At 41.2% G+C, this 20,363-nt stretch overlaps 1 protein-coding gene across 5 annotated transcripts in view; it reads left to right on the plus strand.

Moving 5' to 3' along the window:
• Sh3kbp1 (SH3 domain containing kinase binding protein 1) overlaps nucleotides 1–20,363 on the plus strand; it is a 446,513-nt gene that overhangs the window by 249,716 nt on the left and 176,434 nt on the right. For all 5 annotated transcript variants that reach the window (XM_045140550.1, XM_045140551.1, XM_045140548.1 and 2 more), the window contains one exon: nucleotides 6,356–6,561. In XM_045140550.1, coding sequence (XP_044996485.1) covers nucleotides 6,356–6,561 — 206 coding nt within the window. The remainder of the gene's footprint in view (nucleotides 1–6,355; nucleotides 6,562–20,363) is intronic.

The raw sequence follows: 20,363 nt of genomic DNA on the forward strand, positions 1-20,363 counted from the left end.
AAAACCAGTATATATAATATTTGAGCTGGGGATGTAGCTTAGTTGGTAGAGTGCTTGCCTAGTGTACAAAAAGCCCTGGATTGGATCCCTAGCACCTCATAAATCGGTGTGTTGGTGCATGGCTGTAATTCTAGGCATCAAGACATGGTTTGTCTACTTCAATGATTTTCAGACTTGGTCCTATGGCAGAATATATGAAACTTTTGTTGGCCTTGGAGGAACATCAACAGAATCTTGACTTTTTCCTCTTACACTTACTTTTTTCTCATATGGAAAGGATGCTGCTATTCAATGTTAAAGGTTCTGGCTCACAGAAAAGCTTTGTTCCTTGGGCATAATATTGGCTTGATGGCTGAAAAATAGAATATGATTTGCTCCAAAAAAACCCTAGTGACTAACTTGCTTTGTTTTTGTCATTGATGTCTTCAAGTGCTTCAAGTCTAACAAATACATTTTACAGATAGTTCTATAAGCCAACAATTTTTTTTTATAAGTCTTAGTTTTTTGTTTTTTTTGGTTTTTTTTGAGGCAGGCTTTCACTCTAGCCCAGGCTGACCTGGAATTCACTATGTAGTCTCAGGGTGACCTTGAACTTTTGGCAACCCTCCTACCTCTGCCTCCCCAGTGAGTGCTGGGATTAAAGGTGTGTGTGACCACGCCCATCCGGAGCCTTACTTTGTAACTCAAACTGGCCTGGAACTCACTAAGTAGCCCAGGCTGGCCTCAGACCTTTGATCGCTTGTCTCAGCCTTCTGAGTAGCTGGGATTGCATATGTGTACCGTGAGGCTTCATGGATACCCAGTAATTTGAATGCCTAACTTCTTGCTCTACTTGGCTGCAGCATATTATGTTCAAAAGGGAAATAAAGATTATACCACCATGCCTATAAGACATGGAAATTGGAAATATCTCATTCTATTTAAAGTATTGGTCTGATCATTCATAATCTCCTTTATATATTAGAAGTGCCAAAGCTCCAAAGGTGACATGATATGGCTATTGGGTTTCCTATTTTAGTACTAAATATTTTTAAGAAGTAAGTCAAGTTTCTCTTTCTTCTCAGTACCACTCTCTGCTTCTTAGAATAGCCTCCTCTTCTCATCCTTCACACTTATGAAAGTAGGCCTGGTCCCCACTTTGAATATTTAATTTGCAAACCATAAAGAACTTATTTCCTATAGTAATGGATTCATTAGTTGAGTTCGTTTTTAGCAAATCACTGTACCTGCTAATGATTCTGTGTTGTGTTGTGTGTGTGTGTGTGTGTGTGTGTGTGTGTTGGTGGGGAGGTGGGTGGGTGGATATGAGTTCACCCAAATTGAGGCAGTATGTGTATCTTCTGTGTACTTACTTATGGTCCCAGTGATATTTGGGTTTTAACTATGTGTTCAGTTTTATGATATTATAACAAAAAGACATTTGAAGCTGAATGAGTCCTTTGTCCACATGCTTAAGTATAGTATTATGACTAATAGGGCTTAACGTCAATTAAGATGTCTTACAAAAAGATTTTGGGTGTTATGTATGTTAAACAGAACCCCCCTTACGTTGATATGTATACTTTAAACCTTATTAGTAAGACCTCCCCTCTAGTACATTAATACATTGATTGTCTTGCTTACTGAGGATGATAATCTTTTATTTATTTAGGTTCTGGGGTCAAAACCAGGACCTCATGTATGTATAGTGACTCTTCCACTTAGCCATACCCTTAGTCTGAGAAATTTTTTAAGGAGAATTCTGTGTCATGTTTAGAATATTGGGGCTTGGCTACCTGTTTTTATTATGTGGGCCCCACATCTGTTTATTCTCAGGCCATACTCTCCAAGAGAAGATGGTGTTACACATTTGACTTAATGGAGAAATCTAGTGAATTGGGTTTTCTTTTATTAATTGAGGTTTTTGTTCTATTCTTATGTTAAAATATTGAAATAGCTGCCAGATTTTTACCAGGCATAATCAACATGGCAGTCCTTTGCAGAGGCAAGTCCCGAATTTGGGAGTGTATTGCTCTTATGGTTGCATGGGGACTTTGGACTCATTCTGTAACATTCTTAAACTCTGCCTAATGGTCTTAAATTAATTTTATGGGTGAAGCTCTTGCAGTGGATTCATTGAAGGCAAGTGCAGTTAAAAGACTCTTCCTCTTCCTTCTTTTGCCATCATTTGCTCCCCCTGCCCTCTCTCTTGTTTTTCTCTCCCCTTCTCTTCTCTCATTCACTGTCAGGAAAGACTACCTTTGAAGGGACAATTCTGTACCGAGCTGCACCGGGAAAGACGGAGGGCCACAGACGCTATTACAGTGAGTGACCTTATCAGCAGGAGGAAATTGTAAAGATAAGATCTGGGTACTTGTGGTTTTGATGCAGCTGCACTTTCCTGAGCTGCTCATGCTTATGCCAAATGTCTGCGTGAATTTCTCATCCAAGGACATGGACTTATTTGCCGATAATAAGTGTCATCTCCTTGGTATGTGCTACAAGAGCCTTCTTACCTTCAGCCCCTGGCACTTTCTTGTTTGCTTCCTGCTTCTATCATGTATGTGATATGCGTGCATGAACTATGCGTGTAGAGAAGGGAGCAGCAGTAGCATTTGTTATGGCACATGTATTCGTACCAATATCTCTAGGCTTCTGGGTGGTGGAAGATGGCTTCTGGCAGAGACATCAACCTCTCATAGTTGTCGCTTTTTCCAAGTGGGTCATTCGTCATTGTGTGGTTCAAAGAAGATTTTGGCATGGAAGTCCATGCCAGAAATGGTGTTTTGCTTTGCTCATTCACCTAATCCCCACACGGCAGAATTCTTTTGGCCGGATCCATGCGTAGCCTTTTGTGTCGTGAAATATGGCTGCCAAAAGTTGAAGGGAAAATACGAATGAAACGAATAAACTTTCATAATACCCATAACACAGTCCTTGCTACATTGTAAGCACTATATGTGTGTGCTAAATTAAAAATAATCAAGAATGACTCTAATCAGTGTTGGAAGTGAGGTGGAAATTATACTGAAGTGGACACCTTTAAGACTGGTGGAAGCAATTTTGAAGAGACTTTATTCTGTTTCTTCATCTTGAAGAAAGCATATCTCCCTTAATATACATATGCACATGTACATACATCCAAGAGAAGGTTCAGAAATGAACACCCAAACCGTCCTTCTCAAACTGTCTGGGTGAAGTTTACTTTTCTTTCTGTTCCACCATGGACTGATGCATGGACCTACTGCACTTGACCTAACACGCAGTGTGCTTCCCGTGCTCTCAGTGGGAATTTGACAGAACTCCAGGTGGCCTGTGGCCTTTCCACCTCCATGCATTTCCCTGGCCACATGTCTAGAAGTCAGCACAGTGCACACTGCAAAAATGCTAAATTTGGAGCTGGGGAGATGGCTCAGCGGGCAGAGTGCTTGCTTTCCAGGCATAAGGACCTGAGTGCAGAGCCCAAGCACCTATATAAAAATCTAGGTGTGGGGTGTACACCTGTATTCCCAGTACCAGGGAGGCAGAGAGTGAAACCCTGGGACTTTGTGTCTAGCTAGTATCACCAAATTACTGGGCTCCAAGATTAGTAAGATATCCTGTCTCAAAAAGTAAGATGGGAAGGAATGAGGAAGACCCCTAACAGTGATCTCTGGCCTCCACCACATACACTCACTCATATACACACATCCACACACATGGGCATCGATACACATACATAGATATGCAAAAAGAATGCCAGCAAAATGCTAAAGGCATTTCCAAATATGTACTTACCATGTATCAGTAGCAAGCCTTTCATAGACTAGCTCCAATCTACAGTTTACTCTCTAGGTTTCACTGCCTGTAATTATTGTCTGCCATTCTGAGGATGACATGGAACATTTTATGAAATAATATGCCTGATAAGCACCAGTAGCTAAAAGGTACAGCACTAAAAAGACATGGAAATGAATTTACCTTTCTTCCCTTCCAAAGGGAAGGAACTTGATTTTACTTCCTAATGCACATATTTAGGTATGCCATTAACATTCTTAAAAGCGACAAAGCCAGGCTGCCAAAATTTCTGGAAGAAAAATCTGCCGTGTGTTTCCTTCTGAGGCAATGCTTGTGTGGTTGAGTGATGTGCAACCTCTCCCTGTGCAACAGAGCATTTCTTACAAGGATGAATATAATGGTATTAAGATGAGCCTGAAGGCAACGAGTCCCTAAAACTGGAAACGTGGTGAGATTAGGATGGCATTGATGACATTATTATGGCTGTAGCTAATGGTGAGCAGTGTAAGAGTTCTTGAAATTCCCTTCAATAAAGATGTAAACCAGACTTGCCCTGCTACCTTATGGTATCGGTGGGGTAGGGGTGGTATGTGGTAGTAATGGTAGTTTCATTCCACTATTTCTTTAGTTCACCCCCAAATGGTTCTTTCTAAACATGAGGGAGAATATGCAGGGTATTTATCATGTAGGAAGAATCCATACAGCAAAACTAGAACATGTTCAAGGGGAAATGACACAATATTTAGATTCTAAAATTATATCTTTCAGCAGGGATATTTCTAGAAACAATGAATAAATAAACACATAAATGGGTAACTAATCCAGGGGGTTCTCTATGTTTGCAAACTCAGGTCCTGTGGATTGCAGCCGACCCCCAGCTCCTTATGAGTTGTGCCTCATTGTTCTGTCCTCTATTCTTGCTCACAAATGCTGTGCTTTAGTTAATTAAAATATACACCAGGGACCTTCCTCCTCCCCCACTCTTTTGGCTTAGAAATGCTATTTTGTGGAAAAGAGCAGCAACAAAGGAATCCATTGTCTTAAGGACTTGATTTTGAAACTTGTTAGCATTTATAATGACCTTTCTATATGTTATCTGTTTTCATTTAACAGTTTCTTCCTGCACTGAGACTTCCTCACTTGAATGACTTCAGCATTTTATGATATTTTATGTGAGCAATTATTTGGTGTATCGTTATTATACACTAGGAGGCCACCTCACCTGTAGGACGATAATGCACAATTGGCCAGTAGCGAATTAAATTTGATGGCATATTTTCAGTCCTGAGGGCATTGTTATGATCAGGAGATGGGTAGCAAATGGTCAGAAACTATTCTGTACCCTTAAAGGCTTTGAAATACAGTTCAATGACATAACTTAGTAATCCACAAACTATCTTTTGAATCCTGTCCTTTGATGGCATAACTAATGTCCTGACCATCAGAGGAAAAATGTGTAACTAGAAATTAACTAGATACAAGTAGGCTGTTCCTTTTAGGAACATGGGAAGAGCCTGGGGAAAAAGGATCTGGGGAGGTAAGTGTATATATTGTCTTACCGATAACTACCTTATACCTCCCAACTCATGCCCCTAGAGGTCAAAGGAAGAGTATCATGTTTTCTTTGAAAAGGGATTCAGCTTTGGGAAGATGATGGTGTTAAAAAGAGAGAGCTAGGGCTGGAGAGATGGCTTAGCGGTTAAGCGCTTGCCTGTGAAGCCTAAGGACCCCAGTTCGAGGCTCGGTTCCCCAGGTCCCACGTTAGCCAGATGCACAAGGGGGCGCACGCGTCTGGAGTTCGTTTGCAGAGGCTGGAAGCCCTGGCGTGCCCATTCTCTCTCTCTCCCTCTATCTGTCTTTCTCTCTGTCTCTGTCGCTCTCAGATAAATAAATTAAAAAAAAAAGAGAGAGAGAGAGCTAGTGTCATGGACATGGGGGATTCTACCTTCTGGAAGGGTAGCTTTCTTTCTGTCTTTACTAAACACCATCATCTTGCTGTGAAATTGTCATAATGTCAGCTTTGGTATAATGTTTTCCTAGAGAAATATGTCTGCATGCACTTATTTCTTGTGAAATCATCCAAAGAGATTTAATCCTTTGGCAGTCATAATTTTGTGTGGTTTAATTGCTAATTTGTTTAAATTGCTTTTAGCTTTACAGTTTCCCTTTAGGAAATGTTACTTTCATTGCTGATTGATATGAGTCAGAGTTTAGAGGTACAGTGTGTGGTACTGACTTGAGTAGGGAGGTGACAAGGGAGTGGGGAGGGTTGATGTTGCACAAGTCATGTGCAAACAGATTTGAACTACAGCCAGGCTCCTACTGAAGTGGGGTGAAATGTCATAATGTCACATATGCAAAGAGATCGGCTTGAAATAAGATTTTCTGAAAAAGTGACTTTGATTTATTGCTTAAAGTCAAAGTCTAGTGTTAGGGATATCAGATAAAACTCAGAGACAGCCAAAGTCAGTATACTCAACACATTGAATGCAAAAAACCCAGTCACACTATAGAGGTGGCTCCTGGCTATATGAGAAGGTCTTCTTTAGGGCTCTGGCTGATTTCTGAGCTCTTTCTCTCCCCACTCCCCTTTTGACAGGCTTAAGGGAAACCACAGGCTCCGAGAGCGATGGGGGTGACTCAAGCAGTACCAAGTCCGAAGGTGCCAACGGGACAGTGGCAACTGCAGCCATTCAACCCAAGAAAGTCAAAGGAGTTGGCTTTGGTGATATTTTCAAAGACAAACCAATCAAACTAAGGCCAAGGTCAATTGAAGTAGAAAATGACTTCCTGCCAGTAGAAAAGGTATGTTTGACAGTTTTGTTTGATTTCACTGTAATGCAAAATATCTAAAAGTCCATCCTGAGTTTGATATCAGATGTTTTGGGGACCTCTTTTGAGGCTTCAAAGTTTCTCTATGTTAGCTGTTCGCTGTCCTCCCTTTTTTGTTCACCTTCCAGATGGGAATAGTTTTTTTTTTTTTTTTAAGTCTCTCTTGTGTCAGTCAGCTACTATATCATTACTGTTTAGAAAATAAAGCTTCAGGGGCTGGAGGGATTGCTTAGTGGTTAAGGCACTTGCCTGCAAAGCCAAAGGACCCTGGTTCTATTCCTCAGGACCCATGTAAGCTAGGTATACAAGGTGGTGCATGTGTCTAGAGTTCATTTACAGTGGTTGGAGGCCCTGGCACACCCATTCTCATTCTCATTCTCTCTCTCTCTCTCTCTCTCATAAATAAATAAATAGAAAATAAAGTTTCAGATAAAGTTTAGGCTGGGGAAATAGCCTAGTTGGTAAAATGCTTGCTTTCGAAGTGTGAGGGCCTGAGTTTGATCACCAGTACTCATGAACAAAGCAAGCAAAAGAAAACAAAACAAGACAAAGAAAAAAAAAAAACAGGCATGGTGATGCACACTTGTAATCCCAGTGTTTAGGAGGTAGAGACAGGCCAAACATATATTCACTGACCAGCCAGTCTAGCCTACTTGGTGAGCCCCAGGCCAGTGAGAGACTCTGTCTTAAAAATTGTGGATGGAGGGCTGGAGAGATGGCTTAGCTGTTAAGTGCTTGCCTGTGAAGCCTAAGGACCCTGGTTCGAGGCTCAATTCCCCAGGACCCACGTTAGCCAGATGCACAAGGGGGCGCACACATTTAAAGTTTATTTTCAGTGGCTGGAGGCCCTGGTGCGCCCATTCTCTCGCTCTTCTCTCTCTCTCTCTCCCTCTTTCTCTCTGTGTCTGTCACTCTCAAATAAATAAATAAAAATAAACATTTAAAAAAATCGAGGATGGAGACTGAGGAATGATATCTGAAGTTGTCCTCTTAAACTTTACATGCATGTATATACACATGTATTCACACTTACATGCACATGTGTACTTGTGCACACATACAAAGAGAGAAAAATGTCTATTTAACACAGTTTTGGAGCATCCAGTCCATAATTGGTTGGTTCCATAACTTGGAGCCTCAGGTGGAACAAAATGTCTTATCTCATGAGCCAAATAGCAGAGAGAAGAAAGAGTTAGGAACCCATAATCCCTTCAAGGGCACATCCTCAATGATCTAAGGACCTCTCATCACACCTTACCTCTCACAGATTCCACAACTTCCCAATTGTACCACCCTGGGGACCAAGTTTTTAACACATTGACCTCTGCAGAACATCAGGATACATACATACAATATATTTATATACATACACACATATGCATTACCTTTGTAGGGAATGTTTCTCAGTATGACTTTTAAGAGGCCCAACATTTTTTCATCTCCCTACCTGAAAAGTCTATCATAGGGCTGGAGAGAGAGCTTAGTAGTTAAGGCGTTTGCCTACAGAACCAAAGGACCCTAGTGCTATTCCCCAGGACCCATGTAAGCCAGATGCATAAGGTAGCACGTGCATCTGGAATTCTTTACAGTGTCTAGAGCCCCTGGCACACCCATTCTCTCCCTCTCTCTCTCTCTCTCTCACTCTCAAATACATAAACAAATTTTTTTAAAAAAAAAAACAAGAGTCCCTCACACCTGTACCCAGCCAAACACATGACCCGGATACCTTTTGTATATCCAACAGTCTTTCTTCTTTCCTTGTACAGTTTTCTAATGCTTTGTGCTAGAGTGTGTTGACTGTGATTCTGCATTTGAGAAAAGCAGTTGTGCTAAGAGTTAGCTGGAGACAATTTCAGATTCCTGAAAGGAAGTCTCCCATGTGTGTGAATGATGGAGACAGCCTGTGTTCTGACTCCCTGGGTTGCTCCCATCAGGAAGCTGGCTGTTTACTTTTGCCTCTGGTTCTGGGTTGGTGAGAGGTAGATAGCATGCTGCTGCTGAGTACGCGGTTTCTATGGCAACCCACCCAGAGCCATAGCTCTGTGGCTGCTGATGACGTCTACTGTGGTATACTTCTGAACATCATAGCCTTGCTTAGGAGTTGATAAATACTGTGGAATTTTCCAAGTAATAATAAGCTACACTCGTTCTGTGCTTAAGGAATGTTTGTTAATTTGATTTAGTGCTGAGATTTTTTTTTTCTCCGATGTTTGTGCCAGGAGGTTTGGGGGATGGGGTATTGGCAACATTTCAAATGCAGGTTTATTGGTGGCTTTTAAACATTTTTAATTTTTTAGTGAGGTGAAGCTTTAAAGGTTGCATCATCTTCTGCAGCTATTGACCCTATACCATCCACTCTGCCCCTAGCAACCTTGCCCATTGTCACCACGCACTGAAGCAGATTTGGGGGAGGGAACTGTTTAGATATTTAGTACCTTAGAGAAAAGGCAGAGAGGAAAAAATTGCAGACTGTTTAACTTAAACTCTTCTTTTGTTGAACCTTCTCTGAACCAGTATTGCTCCTTTCATTAATCAATATGTGATGTTGCTCACAAACTGAAACCTATTTAGTTAGTAGCTCAACTTTGTGAGCACATGTCTGTCTTCTAGGGTTATATTCAGATTCCTGTAAGTATTCATAAAAAGAGAGCCCTCATTTTGCTAAAGAATAATAAGAAGCCAGGCATGGAAGCACATACTTTAATCCTAGTACTCGGGAGGCAGAAGTAGGAGGAGTGCTGTGAGTTAAAGGCCACCCTCGGATTACATAGTAAATTCCAGGTTACCCTGGGATAGAGTAAGACCCTATCTCAAAAGAAGAAGACGAAGAATGGAGGGCTGGAGAGAAGGCTCAGATGTCAGATCACTTTCCTGCAAAGTGTAAGGACTCAAGTTCGATTCCCCAGTACCCACATAAAGCCAGATGTACAAGGTGGCACATACGTCTGGAGTTTGTTTGCAGTTGCTAGAGGTCTTGGCATGCTTGTTCTCTCTCCTTGTTGCTCTCTCTTTGTCTTTCAAATAAATAAAATATTTTAAAAAGAATGATGGAATTTCACACCATTTTATTCAATTATTTGAAGTGAACATGACCATTGACTTGATCAAGTTGGCATGGTGTAACTTTTATTATTGCTATTAATCTTTATTTTAACTGACAATGATATGAGTTATTATTAATATCAATGTCAGTGTAAAATATATAGTAGTCCTAATGTTGCTTATTCTTTTTTAACTTTTATTGGCAACTTCCATAAATATAGATAATATACCATGATCATAATCCCCTCTCACTAACTCCTTTTCTTCCCTTCCAAATCCCCCCTCTACTGTATCCCTTCTGCTTTTCAACTATATTCTCTTCTATTTTGATGTCATCATTTTTCTTCTATTATTCAGGTCTTGTGTAGGCAGCCTCAGCCACTGTGAGGTCATGAATATCATGGCCATTGTATGTCTGGAGGACAGTATTATAAGCACTCCTTGCCTTCTTTTGATTATTACAATCTTTCTGCCACCTCTTCCACAAATGGTCCCTGAGCCTGGAAGGGTGTGATAGAGATGTCTTACTACACTGTCACTTCTCAGAACTGATAAATATATTTTTTTTTGTTTTTGGTTTTGTTTTTTGAGGTAGGGTCTCAGTTTGGTCCAGGCTGACCTGGAATTCACTATGTAGTCTCAGGGAGGCCTCCTACCTCTGCCTCCTAAGTGCTGGGATTAAAGGCGTGTGCCACCACCCCGGCAGAACAGATAAGTTTTGAGTCATGCCAATCATCAGTGCTATCTGAAAAGAGAAGCCTTTCTAAGTAAAAGTGAGAGTGGGCTTGAGAAATGGCTTAGCGGTTAAGGCACCTACCTACAAAGCCTAAGGACGTAGGCTCAATTTCCCAGTACCCGTATAAGCCAGATGTACAAGGTGGTACATGTATCTGGAGTTCATTTCCAGTGGCTAAAGGCCCTGGTTCACCCATTTTCTCTATCTCTATCTGCCTGTCTCTCAAGTAAATAAATATTATATTTAAAAAGCGAGAGTAGCATTAATATATGGGCATAAACATAAGTACTTAGAGGGCAGTTTGGTGGGCATAATATATTCACTTAGTGAGATAGCAGTATTAGTTTCCCTACTGGGGCTTATGACCTATCCAGCCATAGGCTTTTGATTAGGTTTTTAGTACCAGGTACGAATTCCCTCCCATGGAGGAGGCCTCAAGTCCAATCACAAATCAGTTGGTTCCTCCCATAACAAACATGCCACCATTGTACCAATTGGTATATTTGTCCTGGCTGGCCAGCCATAAAGCTTGCAGTCTACCACTGGTCAAACTCATTGATGACTTTCATCCCCCAACAGGCTAGATAGCTCTTTCTAGCATCTTGACAGCTAATCAACAGGGAGGAGGCTTTTAGCTCAGCTCCAGCTTGATTTCTCAGTGACCTGTAGCCCATACATGTGGAGTCTTTAGCAATAGGGTCTTAGCACCTTGTTCTGATGGGCAACCAAGAGCCTTGAAAATAGCCTGTAATGTTTTGGGGGCAGTAGAGGCTTCCCTGGCCAACAACTCACTGGAAGGCACCCACTCTTGACACTGAAATTTTTCTAGAAACTGTGTGTAAAATTATGCACCTCCACAGGCAACTTATGCTCAAAATTTCTTTTTCAACATATATACTATTAGCTAGTGACACTTATTCAGGACTTTGTTTTGAGGTTAGGGTCTCACTGTAGCACAGGCTGACCTGTCTTAGGGTGGCCTTGAACTCACAGTGATCTTACATCTGCCTCCCAAATGCTGGGATTAAAGACATGTGCCACGATGCCCAGCCAGAATATTTTTTGTTTTTTTAAGGGGCCAGCTACCATGTCTAGTTCTTCTTTCTCTCTCTCTCTCTTTATTTGAGAGAGAGAAAAATAGGCAGGAAGAGAGAGAGAGAGGAAGAGAATGGGCGTGCCAGGGCCTCCAGCCACTGCAAGTGAACTCCAGATGTGTGCGCCCCCTTGTGCATCTGGCTTATGTGGGTTCTGGGGAATGGAACGTGGCTCATTTGGCTTTGAAGGCAAGAGCCTTAACCACTAAGCCATTTCTCTAGCCCCAGAACATTCCAGGAAGGTCTGTTCAGAAAAGGGGTAGGGAGGAGGGAAAGGATGGTACCAACATGTGTTGTTTACATACAAAATACCTCCATATATAATAAAAAATATTGGTTAAAATATTTTATGTGGGCTGGAGAGATGGCTTAGCAGTTAAGCACTTGCTTGTGAAGCCTAAGGACCCTAGTTTGAGGTTTGATTCCCCAGGACCCTAATTAGCCAGATGCACAAGAGGGCGCACACATCTGGAGTTCGTTTGCAGTGGCTGGAGGCCCTGGCACACACACTTGCTCTCTCTCTCTCTCTCTCTCTCTCTCTCTCTCTGATTTCTCCTGTCTCTTGCTCTCAAATAAATGAATAAAAGTGAACAAAAAATATAAAAATATTTTATGTATTTATTTGAGTGAGAAGGAAGGGAGGGAAGGAGGAAGGGAGGAAGGAAGGGAGGGAAGGAGGGAGGGAGGGAAGAAAGAAGGGAGGGAAGGAGGGAGGGAGGGAGGAAGGAAGGGAGGAAGGAAGAAAGGAAGGAAGATGGACCTACAAGGGCCTCTAGCCACTGCAAATGATCACCACATGCATGTGCCACATTGTGCATTTGGCTTTATATGGGTACTGGAATTAAACCTTGGTCATTAGGCTTTGCAGGCAAGTGCCATAACTGATTATCCATCTCTCCAGCCTCCAGAACTTTTAAATTTTTAAAAAATATTTTATTTTTAATTATTTATTTGAGGGGGCAGATAGAGAAGAGAGAATAGGTGTGTCAGGGCCTTCAGCCACTACAGGTGAACTCCAGACACATGTGCCACCTTGTGCATCTGGCTTACGTGGGTCCTGCAGAATCCAACCTGAATACTTTGGCTTTGCAGGCAAGCACCTTACCCAGTAAGTCATCTCTTCAGCCCCCATATTTTAAAAGTTTGATTAGCCATCCTCCTATGTCCTTCTCTCCACCACAATTTTTTGTGTGGTCCTGACTTCCTGGGCTGAAGTAATTCTATTGCCTCAGCTTCCCAAGTGATAGGGCTATAGGTGGATGCCACCAACCTGAGCCAAATTTATATCTCAGCACACTGTTTTCTAGCACCACAGAGCTGTATACCTGACTTCCTCCTTCAACATATGCACTTGGGAGATCTTAAATCTATATTAATTTATCCACACCATAATTCCTCTAACTCTTATTCCTCCTCCTCCTTTACCCATAACTTTCTCTATCTGTATGAAGGCAGTGCTATCCTGCTCTCCTTTTTTGAAAAGAAGACCTTGGGTTGTTCCTAACTGACCTATCAGGAAACCCCATCACCTCTGCCTCCTAACTATGTCCAGCATCCACTCATTGATATCTTATCACTTTCACTTCTTCCTAATAGGGCTTTTGGTTCCTTCTCACTGGTATATACTGGATACTTAGAATGGTGTGTGACACATATTAGGTGCTCAATAACTATTAATGGAAATAATAATATTTAAATGTATTAACATAGTACTTTGGAGATTAGAGACATTTTATAGAATGAAGGGACTGGGTGAAATTATAGAGCAGTGCTGTAGTTGAAAATATAGTAGTTGTGTGGTTAACAGTAACTTTGTGAAACAAAGATTTTTTTTTTGAGGCAAACCCCACAGACTGGCCTTTTTTTATGTGAGAGAGTGAGAACAAGAGACTTGATGTGCCATGGCCTCCAGCCACTGCAATCGAACTCCCAATGCATGCTCCCCCTTGTGCACATGTGCACCCTTACACTTGTGTTACCTTGTGCATTTGGCTTACAGGGGATCTGGAGAGAGATCGAACATGGGTTCTTAGGTTTCACAGATAGGCAACTTAACCACTAAGCCATCTTTCCAGCCCCAAAGATTTTTTTTTTTTTTTGCATTTGTAGTGGTGACATGAAACATTAACTTCATTGTAGTTGTGTAACATATAGATAGGTATGTATGTATGCATGCAAGCACATGTGTGTGCATAGTGATTCCATATTTTTTTAAAAAAATTATTTATTTATTTATTTGAGAGTGACAGACACAGAGAGAAAGACAGATAGAGGGAGAGAGAGAGAATGGGCGCGCCAGGGCTTCCAGCCTCTGCAAACGAACTCCAGACGTGTGCACCCCCTTGTGCATCTGGCTAACGTGGGACCTGGGGAACCAAGCCTCGAACCGGGGTCCTTAGGCTTCACAGGCAAGCGCTTAACTGCTAAGCCATCTCTCCAGCCCCTGATTCCATATTTTTACAGAATGAAACCATGTGCTATAGCCCCTAACTCATTTCTCAGTATGCAGCCTCTGAAACAAGCAGAAACTTCCCAGCCTGCTTGGCTGGTTGCAGACAACTTTTACAGCATCTGTAAAGATTTGAAACTACCTCCACACTCCTCATCCCCCCAGGTGTTGGTGACATGGATAGTTGCCTAAATTTGCAGATCTAGTATGTTATTGTGCAACCTGGCATGAGAGATGATGAATGTAATATTGTTTTATTAATGTACCACATGGTTCTTACCACTCTTGAGATGGTTTTGTGTAAGATTTATATTTAAGGAAGACATTTTCCCTAATAGCACTTGCTGTTTTGATTTTTGCCAAAGCACAAATTGTTTCTTGTGTGGCAAATGAGCATATTTTGCACTTATACTGGGATAATTGACTTTCTGACATAGCTGATTTGGTAATGTCTATGAAGGGAGAAAAGGAATCTAATAGTTATGGGTAGCTGCAAGCATCACATCAATACTGAAGTTTGTGCAGTATTCACATTCACTTTCCAGGCTCAGCAGGTAGTGTTGTGCTTATCTTAGCTCGGTTTTAATCCATGATACTGAAAGTTAATGATTAGACTATATTTCAAGTAAAATGTTATATAATATCCCTCTCTCAACCTTGAAAAATGAGTAGTGAAACCAGACAGGTGACGCATGCCTATAATCATAACACTCAGGAGGCTGAGGTGTGATGATTGAAAATTCAATGCTAGCCTAAGCTACTGTTGCATTCAAGTTTGTATTGCTGGTAGAAATCACCCAACCAAGAGCAGTTTCTGGGAAAAAAAGAGGTTTATTTTGGCTTACAGGCTCAAGGGGAAGCTCCATGATGGCAGGGGGAAATGATGGCATGAGCAGAGGGTGGACATCACCCCCTGGCCAACATAAGGTGGACAATAGCAACAAGAGAGTGTGCCAAACACTGGCAAGGGGAAACTGGCTATCACACCCATAAGCCCGCCCCCAACAATACACTCCCTCGAGGAGGTGTTAAGTCCCAAATCTCCATCATCTAGGAACCTAGCATTCAGAACACCTAAGTTTGTGGGGGGACACCTGAATCAAACCACCGCATTCCTCCCCTGGGCCCCATAAACTGATAACCATACATGCTGTAAAATGCAGTGCATTCATCCAACTTTAAAAGTCCCCTAGCTTTTATCAATTCCAATGATGTTCATACATCCCCATAATAGTCCAAGATCTTTTAACTGAGACATAATACCAAAAAACCCATAATGGCACAGAATAAATATTCACACTGCAAAAGATGGCATCAGGCATAGCAAAGAAATACTCAAGCAATACATGATTTGAAACAACCAGGGCAAACATCAAACTCTATAGCTTCAAGTCCAGCAACTCTAGCCAGTGACAAATCTTCAAGTCCGATAATTCTAACCAGCAACAAGTCTCTGGCATTCCAATTCCACCCCTCCAGCTAGGCTACTCACAGTCTTGGAAAACTTCATCAGGGCCGGAGCTCCTTGGCAGCCATCTCATGGTCCCGGCATCTCCACTGGGTTTCCACTGCAATCCATGGTTCATCCTCATGGCCCAATGGGGTCTCCATGCAGGCAACCAGCAAACCCACTTCACACTGCCCATGGCCATTTCCAAAACACAAAACCATGTTGCAAACTCAATGACCCTCTTTCCAGCATTTCTTATACTCCATGATACCAGGTAGGGTGCCAGTTTGTTAATCCAGGGGGAAATAAAGCAGACTTTGAAGAACAGGATACTCCTTGAGCACTCAGGCCCTTCAAAAGAGTCTACCTTCTTCCTGTTGCCCCAACACAGGTCAGCTGGCCCAATCTCAAAGGTTGTAATTGCAGCTGAACGGGCAGCAATCCACCCAAAGATTTTTTTTTTTTTTCTGTGCCATGTCCCTCTGCTCACATCAGTTCATTCCTACACATAGCAACCCGCACAACTTCTCAGGACACACTCATAACAGCAAGCTTCCCATAGAAACTGCTAGCCCAGTCCAGGCAAAGCTCTTTCTGACCCTCATAAGCCAAACCTCACAGTACACAGTTCTTACTGCATTCAGGCCTTTCAACTCTGACCAGAATAGTCCATCAAGCTGTACTTACAGCACTGCAAGGCGTCTCTTAGTTCAAGGTTTCAAATCCTTCCATATCCCACTTGAAAATCAGCTCCAAAAGGCTAAAGCCACACAGGTGTTTAGCAACAAATGTCACTACTCCTCAGGACCACTTTACTGTTGCAGTCAGGTTCTCATTGCTTGTAGAAATTGCCAAACCAAGAGCAGCTTCTGGGAAAAAGAGGTTTATTTTGGCTTACAGACTTGAAGGGAAGCTCCAAAATGGCAGAGGAAAATGATGGCATGAGCAGAGGGTGGACATCACCCCCTGGCCAACATAAGGTGGACCATAGCAACAGAATGTGCCAAACATTGGCAAGGGGAAACTGGTTACAATAGCCATAAGCCTGCCCCCAACAATACACTCCCTCCAGGAGGCATTAATTCCCATTATCTGGGAACCTAGCATTCAGAACATCTAAGTTTATGGGGGACACCTGAATCAAGCCACCACCGCTACATAACAAGTTTCATGCTAGCCTAGGTGGTATAGACAAACTGAGTTCCAAAACAGTCAACCAATCAAACAGGGGATGTAGATTTTCTTCCATATCTTATTAAGCTGAGAGGAAAGGCTACATTTATGAATCTTTTTAAAACTGCCAAATGGATATGCCTGGAAATGATTTGTGTAATGTACCATTCACCTGAAATATTTACAGACAAAATCATTTAATATCTCAGATTTGTTTTCAGTAATCTGGAAGATGGAAGAGTGGGCAGAAGATATAGGAAACAAGATTGGTGATGAGTTGGTAATTTTTTTTTTTTCCGGACATGGTCTTTTGTAGCCTAGTTTGACTTTGAACTTGCTATGTAACTAAGGATGACTTTGAACTCTTGATCCTTTTGCCTCCATCTTCGAGATTCTGAGATTATAGCCAGAAAGGTGTATACGTAGGAATTTGTCACACTCTACACTATTTTTGTATATGTATGTTAGAAATTCCCCTTAATGAAGACTAAAGGAAAGAAACCCTTGGAGAAAATATACCAATTGAATTAAACTCAGATACAAATATGTGCTATTTCAGAATAATGAATAGTATTTTATAGCTGAGATAAGCCAAAGTAAACATGAGAAGTTTTCCATGGATTGATCTTGACAAAGTTGCCTTCTGGATGGATCATATGTAAAATGGGAATGCACTTTTAACCCATTTAAATATACTAAGCAGAAAGTACATTGTAAATTACAAATGTGTCTCATTTCAAGTAGTGTTTATTAAATGTTCATTTATGCTTGGCACTGAGGATATAGTAGTAAAGGGAGACTAGATCAATGAACTCAGAGAGCTACAGAAAAGTTAGCAGGTGTTACAGTATGGCAAATGCCATAATCAAGCTGAGAACAGAGTGCTGTGCTGTAGAAGCCCTTGGACAGGAAAGGAAGTGCTATGCTGTTAAGGCGTGTATAAATGTGTGTGTCCATTTCCTACAGGAGGTAATGCTTAGGCTGAGAACCACTTGCCTAATAGACATTTATCAAGAAAAGAAACATGCCATTCTCAAGGCAGGGAGATTACCATATATAACTGCCTCACACACTGGGGAGATGTGTCAGTGGGTAAAGTGCTTGCTGGGCAAGTCTGATGACCCAAGTTTAGATTCCCACAAGGTACATAAAGCTAGAGGCAGTGTGAACACCTGTAGTACCAGTGTGCCTGCGGCAAGAAGGGAGGTTGAGATTGTAGAATCGTGAAGCTAGTATGGGAACAGCAGCAAACAAGAGACCTTGCCTCAAAACAAGTTAGAAGGTGAGGACCAACACCGGAGCTAGTTCTCTGACGTCCACATATGTGCTGTGGCATTCACATATGAACACATACACTAAAAATAATTGTCTCTGGGCCTCCACTCCCACAGACACTGACTGGTGCATTCATGACACAGCAATGATTACCAGTAACTCCCTGAAGTGGGGCCTGAGTGGAATGGGAATGGGAGAGAGGGGTCATAAGAGTATAACCCAATAAGAATATGACCAATTCACAATATGGTCATATAACAAAAGTTTTCCATGAACAATGCTTCAGAGGTGGAAAGATGTGCACAGTTGACATGTAGAGACTCTAGCAGGAAGTATGAAAGGATACAAATGTGGAAGTAGCAGGGTCCACAGCATGCAGAGCCTTGTTAGAGATTTTGCTTGATCTTTTGGATGTTAGGGAACCAGTAGAAGCTTTAGGCAAGGAAGTGGTAGGAACAGATAGGTAGTTTAGAGAAACTGTCCCAACTACAGTGCGAACAATGGATGATAGAACTGAGTAAAATTCAAAAGTCAGATGATAGAAGCTTATATTCACTCTCCAGACAAATAGCTCCCCTTGTCCCTTGTAAACATTAAATCAGTTAGTTCATCAGATAAGTCAATGAATGGAGAAAGATAAAACTACTTATGCTGAATTTTTATTATATCCATCACTGTTTATCAAGAAAGTCATTTTTTTTTTTCCGTGCTGCATAGCACAGGTCACTTTTGTCATCAACTTCAGTGGCTATGTATGTACAGGTCTTTTTCTGGATACTCTGTTCTGACCTATTAGTGTAAGAGGGATAAAGGGATGAATAGACTTCCTTGATCTCTTTTCTTCTTCAACATGACATAGGCTGACCTTGGCACCTTATACTTTTCTTTGAATTTCATTTATTTTTAACTAATGTGGTACTGGGGGGTTGAGCCTCAGGCCTCACACATGCTAGGAGAGAGTGCTCTGGCACTGTGCTATACCTCTAGCCCTCATTTGAATTTTAAAGAGATTGCATTGAATCAATCGATGTTTTTGATTGAAAATTGGCATTTTCCAATTCATAAACATAGTATATTCCTCTATTTGTATAGATATCACTTTACATTGTGAAAGATCCTCAAGCTGTATGCTTAAATCTTCATACTTGTGTACATCTTTCTGTACATATATTGCAATGCTGTTACTGATGGAGGTCAAGTTGGAAGGTGTATATTATTGTAAGCGTCAAATAGTCCTTATAGCTTATTTCCCAGAACTAGATTCATCTACCTAATATTAGCAACATATAGCAACCCAGGTCTATGTGACTTAGACCTATCTCTTGAGGAATAGCATAGAATGACAGCTTCTAAGAAGGAGGAAAAGAAGATAATTCTTTTAACACTTCCAGAATGAATAAGGGGACAGAGAGTGCAAGGAATACCTAGGTAGAGTTGATTTAATATCCTTTCCTGTGGTAAAAAAGCATCAAGGGAAGGGATATCAATTTTACCAATTTGCATCATTGTTATGGACAAAAATAAATATCTTGAATAACTTGAAGATATAATCTAAAAGTTTGATAGTATATGGGGGATAAAAGAGAAAGAAGACCTGAAAATAATGACTTGGACAAATGGCCTAAGCATCTAGGATCTAGGTGTATGGTAGTACTATTTCCCCGGTTAGAAAACATTAAGGAGAAGGTATTTAGGCAGGAGGTCAATGGGTTTGACCAGATGGATTCTGAGGCATATGTGGGACTATTAAGCAGAGGCATCCAGCAAGCAAATGGATAAATATGTCTGGTGATCAGGAGGAAACCAATCCATATAGGGTAGAGATTAGGATTAGAAACTATAAGCAAAAAGGGAGTCACATAGGACCTTTTGTCCTGAATATAACTGATGCCTGTATCAGACCTGTGGACCTAAGGGAGAATTTCCTTATCAGGAGGTTTTCCTTTGTCTCCTACCTAGGTAGTAGTGCCAGTAGACCAGTAAGGAAGTTATAGGAACTTGAGTGAAGCCAAGAATTTAACTTGACATTACTGGATACAGAATAATCCTGGCTTTTTGACCTAGCTTAGTCCATGTTCAGGCTTTCTAGGCCTCCTTGTACGTTTAATCATTGGGAAACAGTCTTTTACTGGTTGAAAAAAAATCAAACTTAATGACTTGCCAAGTTTGAAATTTTTATAGAGTTATCTTCACAAAGAAATCTTTCAAGACATTCCTTTTCTGTGCTCTTCATGTATTAGCTGACTTCCATTAGTGACTTCTGACATGTCTTTCTTGAAAGATTTTGCTTTTCTACAATTTACACTAGATGTTGTTTGTGACAGTCTCTTTTGCAATTTTCATTGTCTTGAATCTCATGTATAGAATCACAGTCACCCAAATTAACCCCTTTATGGTATCAATAGTATAGCTTTTTAGTTTATTTTTATTTGAGAGAGAGAGAGAGAGAGAGAGAGAGAGAGAGAGAGAGATACTGAGAGAGAGAGATACTGAGAGAGAGAATGGGCATGAGAGGGCCTTCAGCCACTGCAAATGAACTCCAGATGCATAAGTCCC

This window comes from Jaculus jaculus, chromosome X, assembly GCF_020740685.1.
Source record: "Jaculus jaculus isolate mJacJac1 chromosome X, mJacJac1.mat.Y.cur, whole genome shotgun sequence".
Lineage (NCBI taxonomy): Eukaryota > Metazoa > Chordata > Mammalia > Rodentia > Dipodidae > Jaculus > Jaculus jaculus.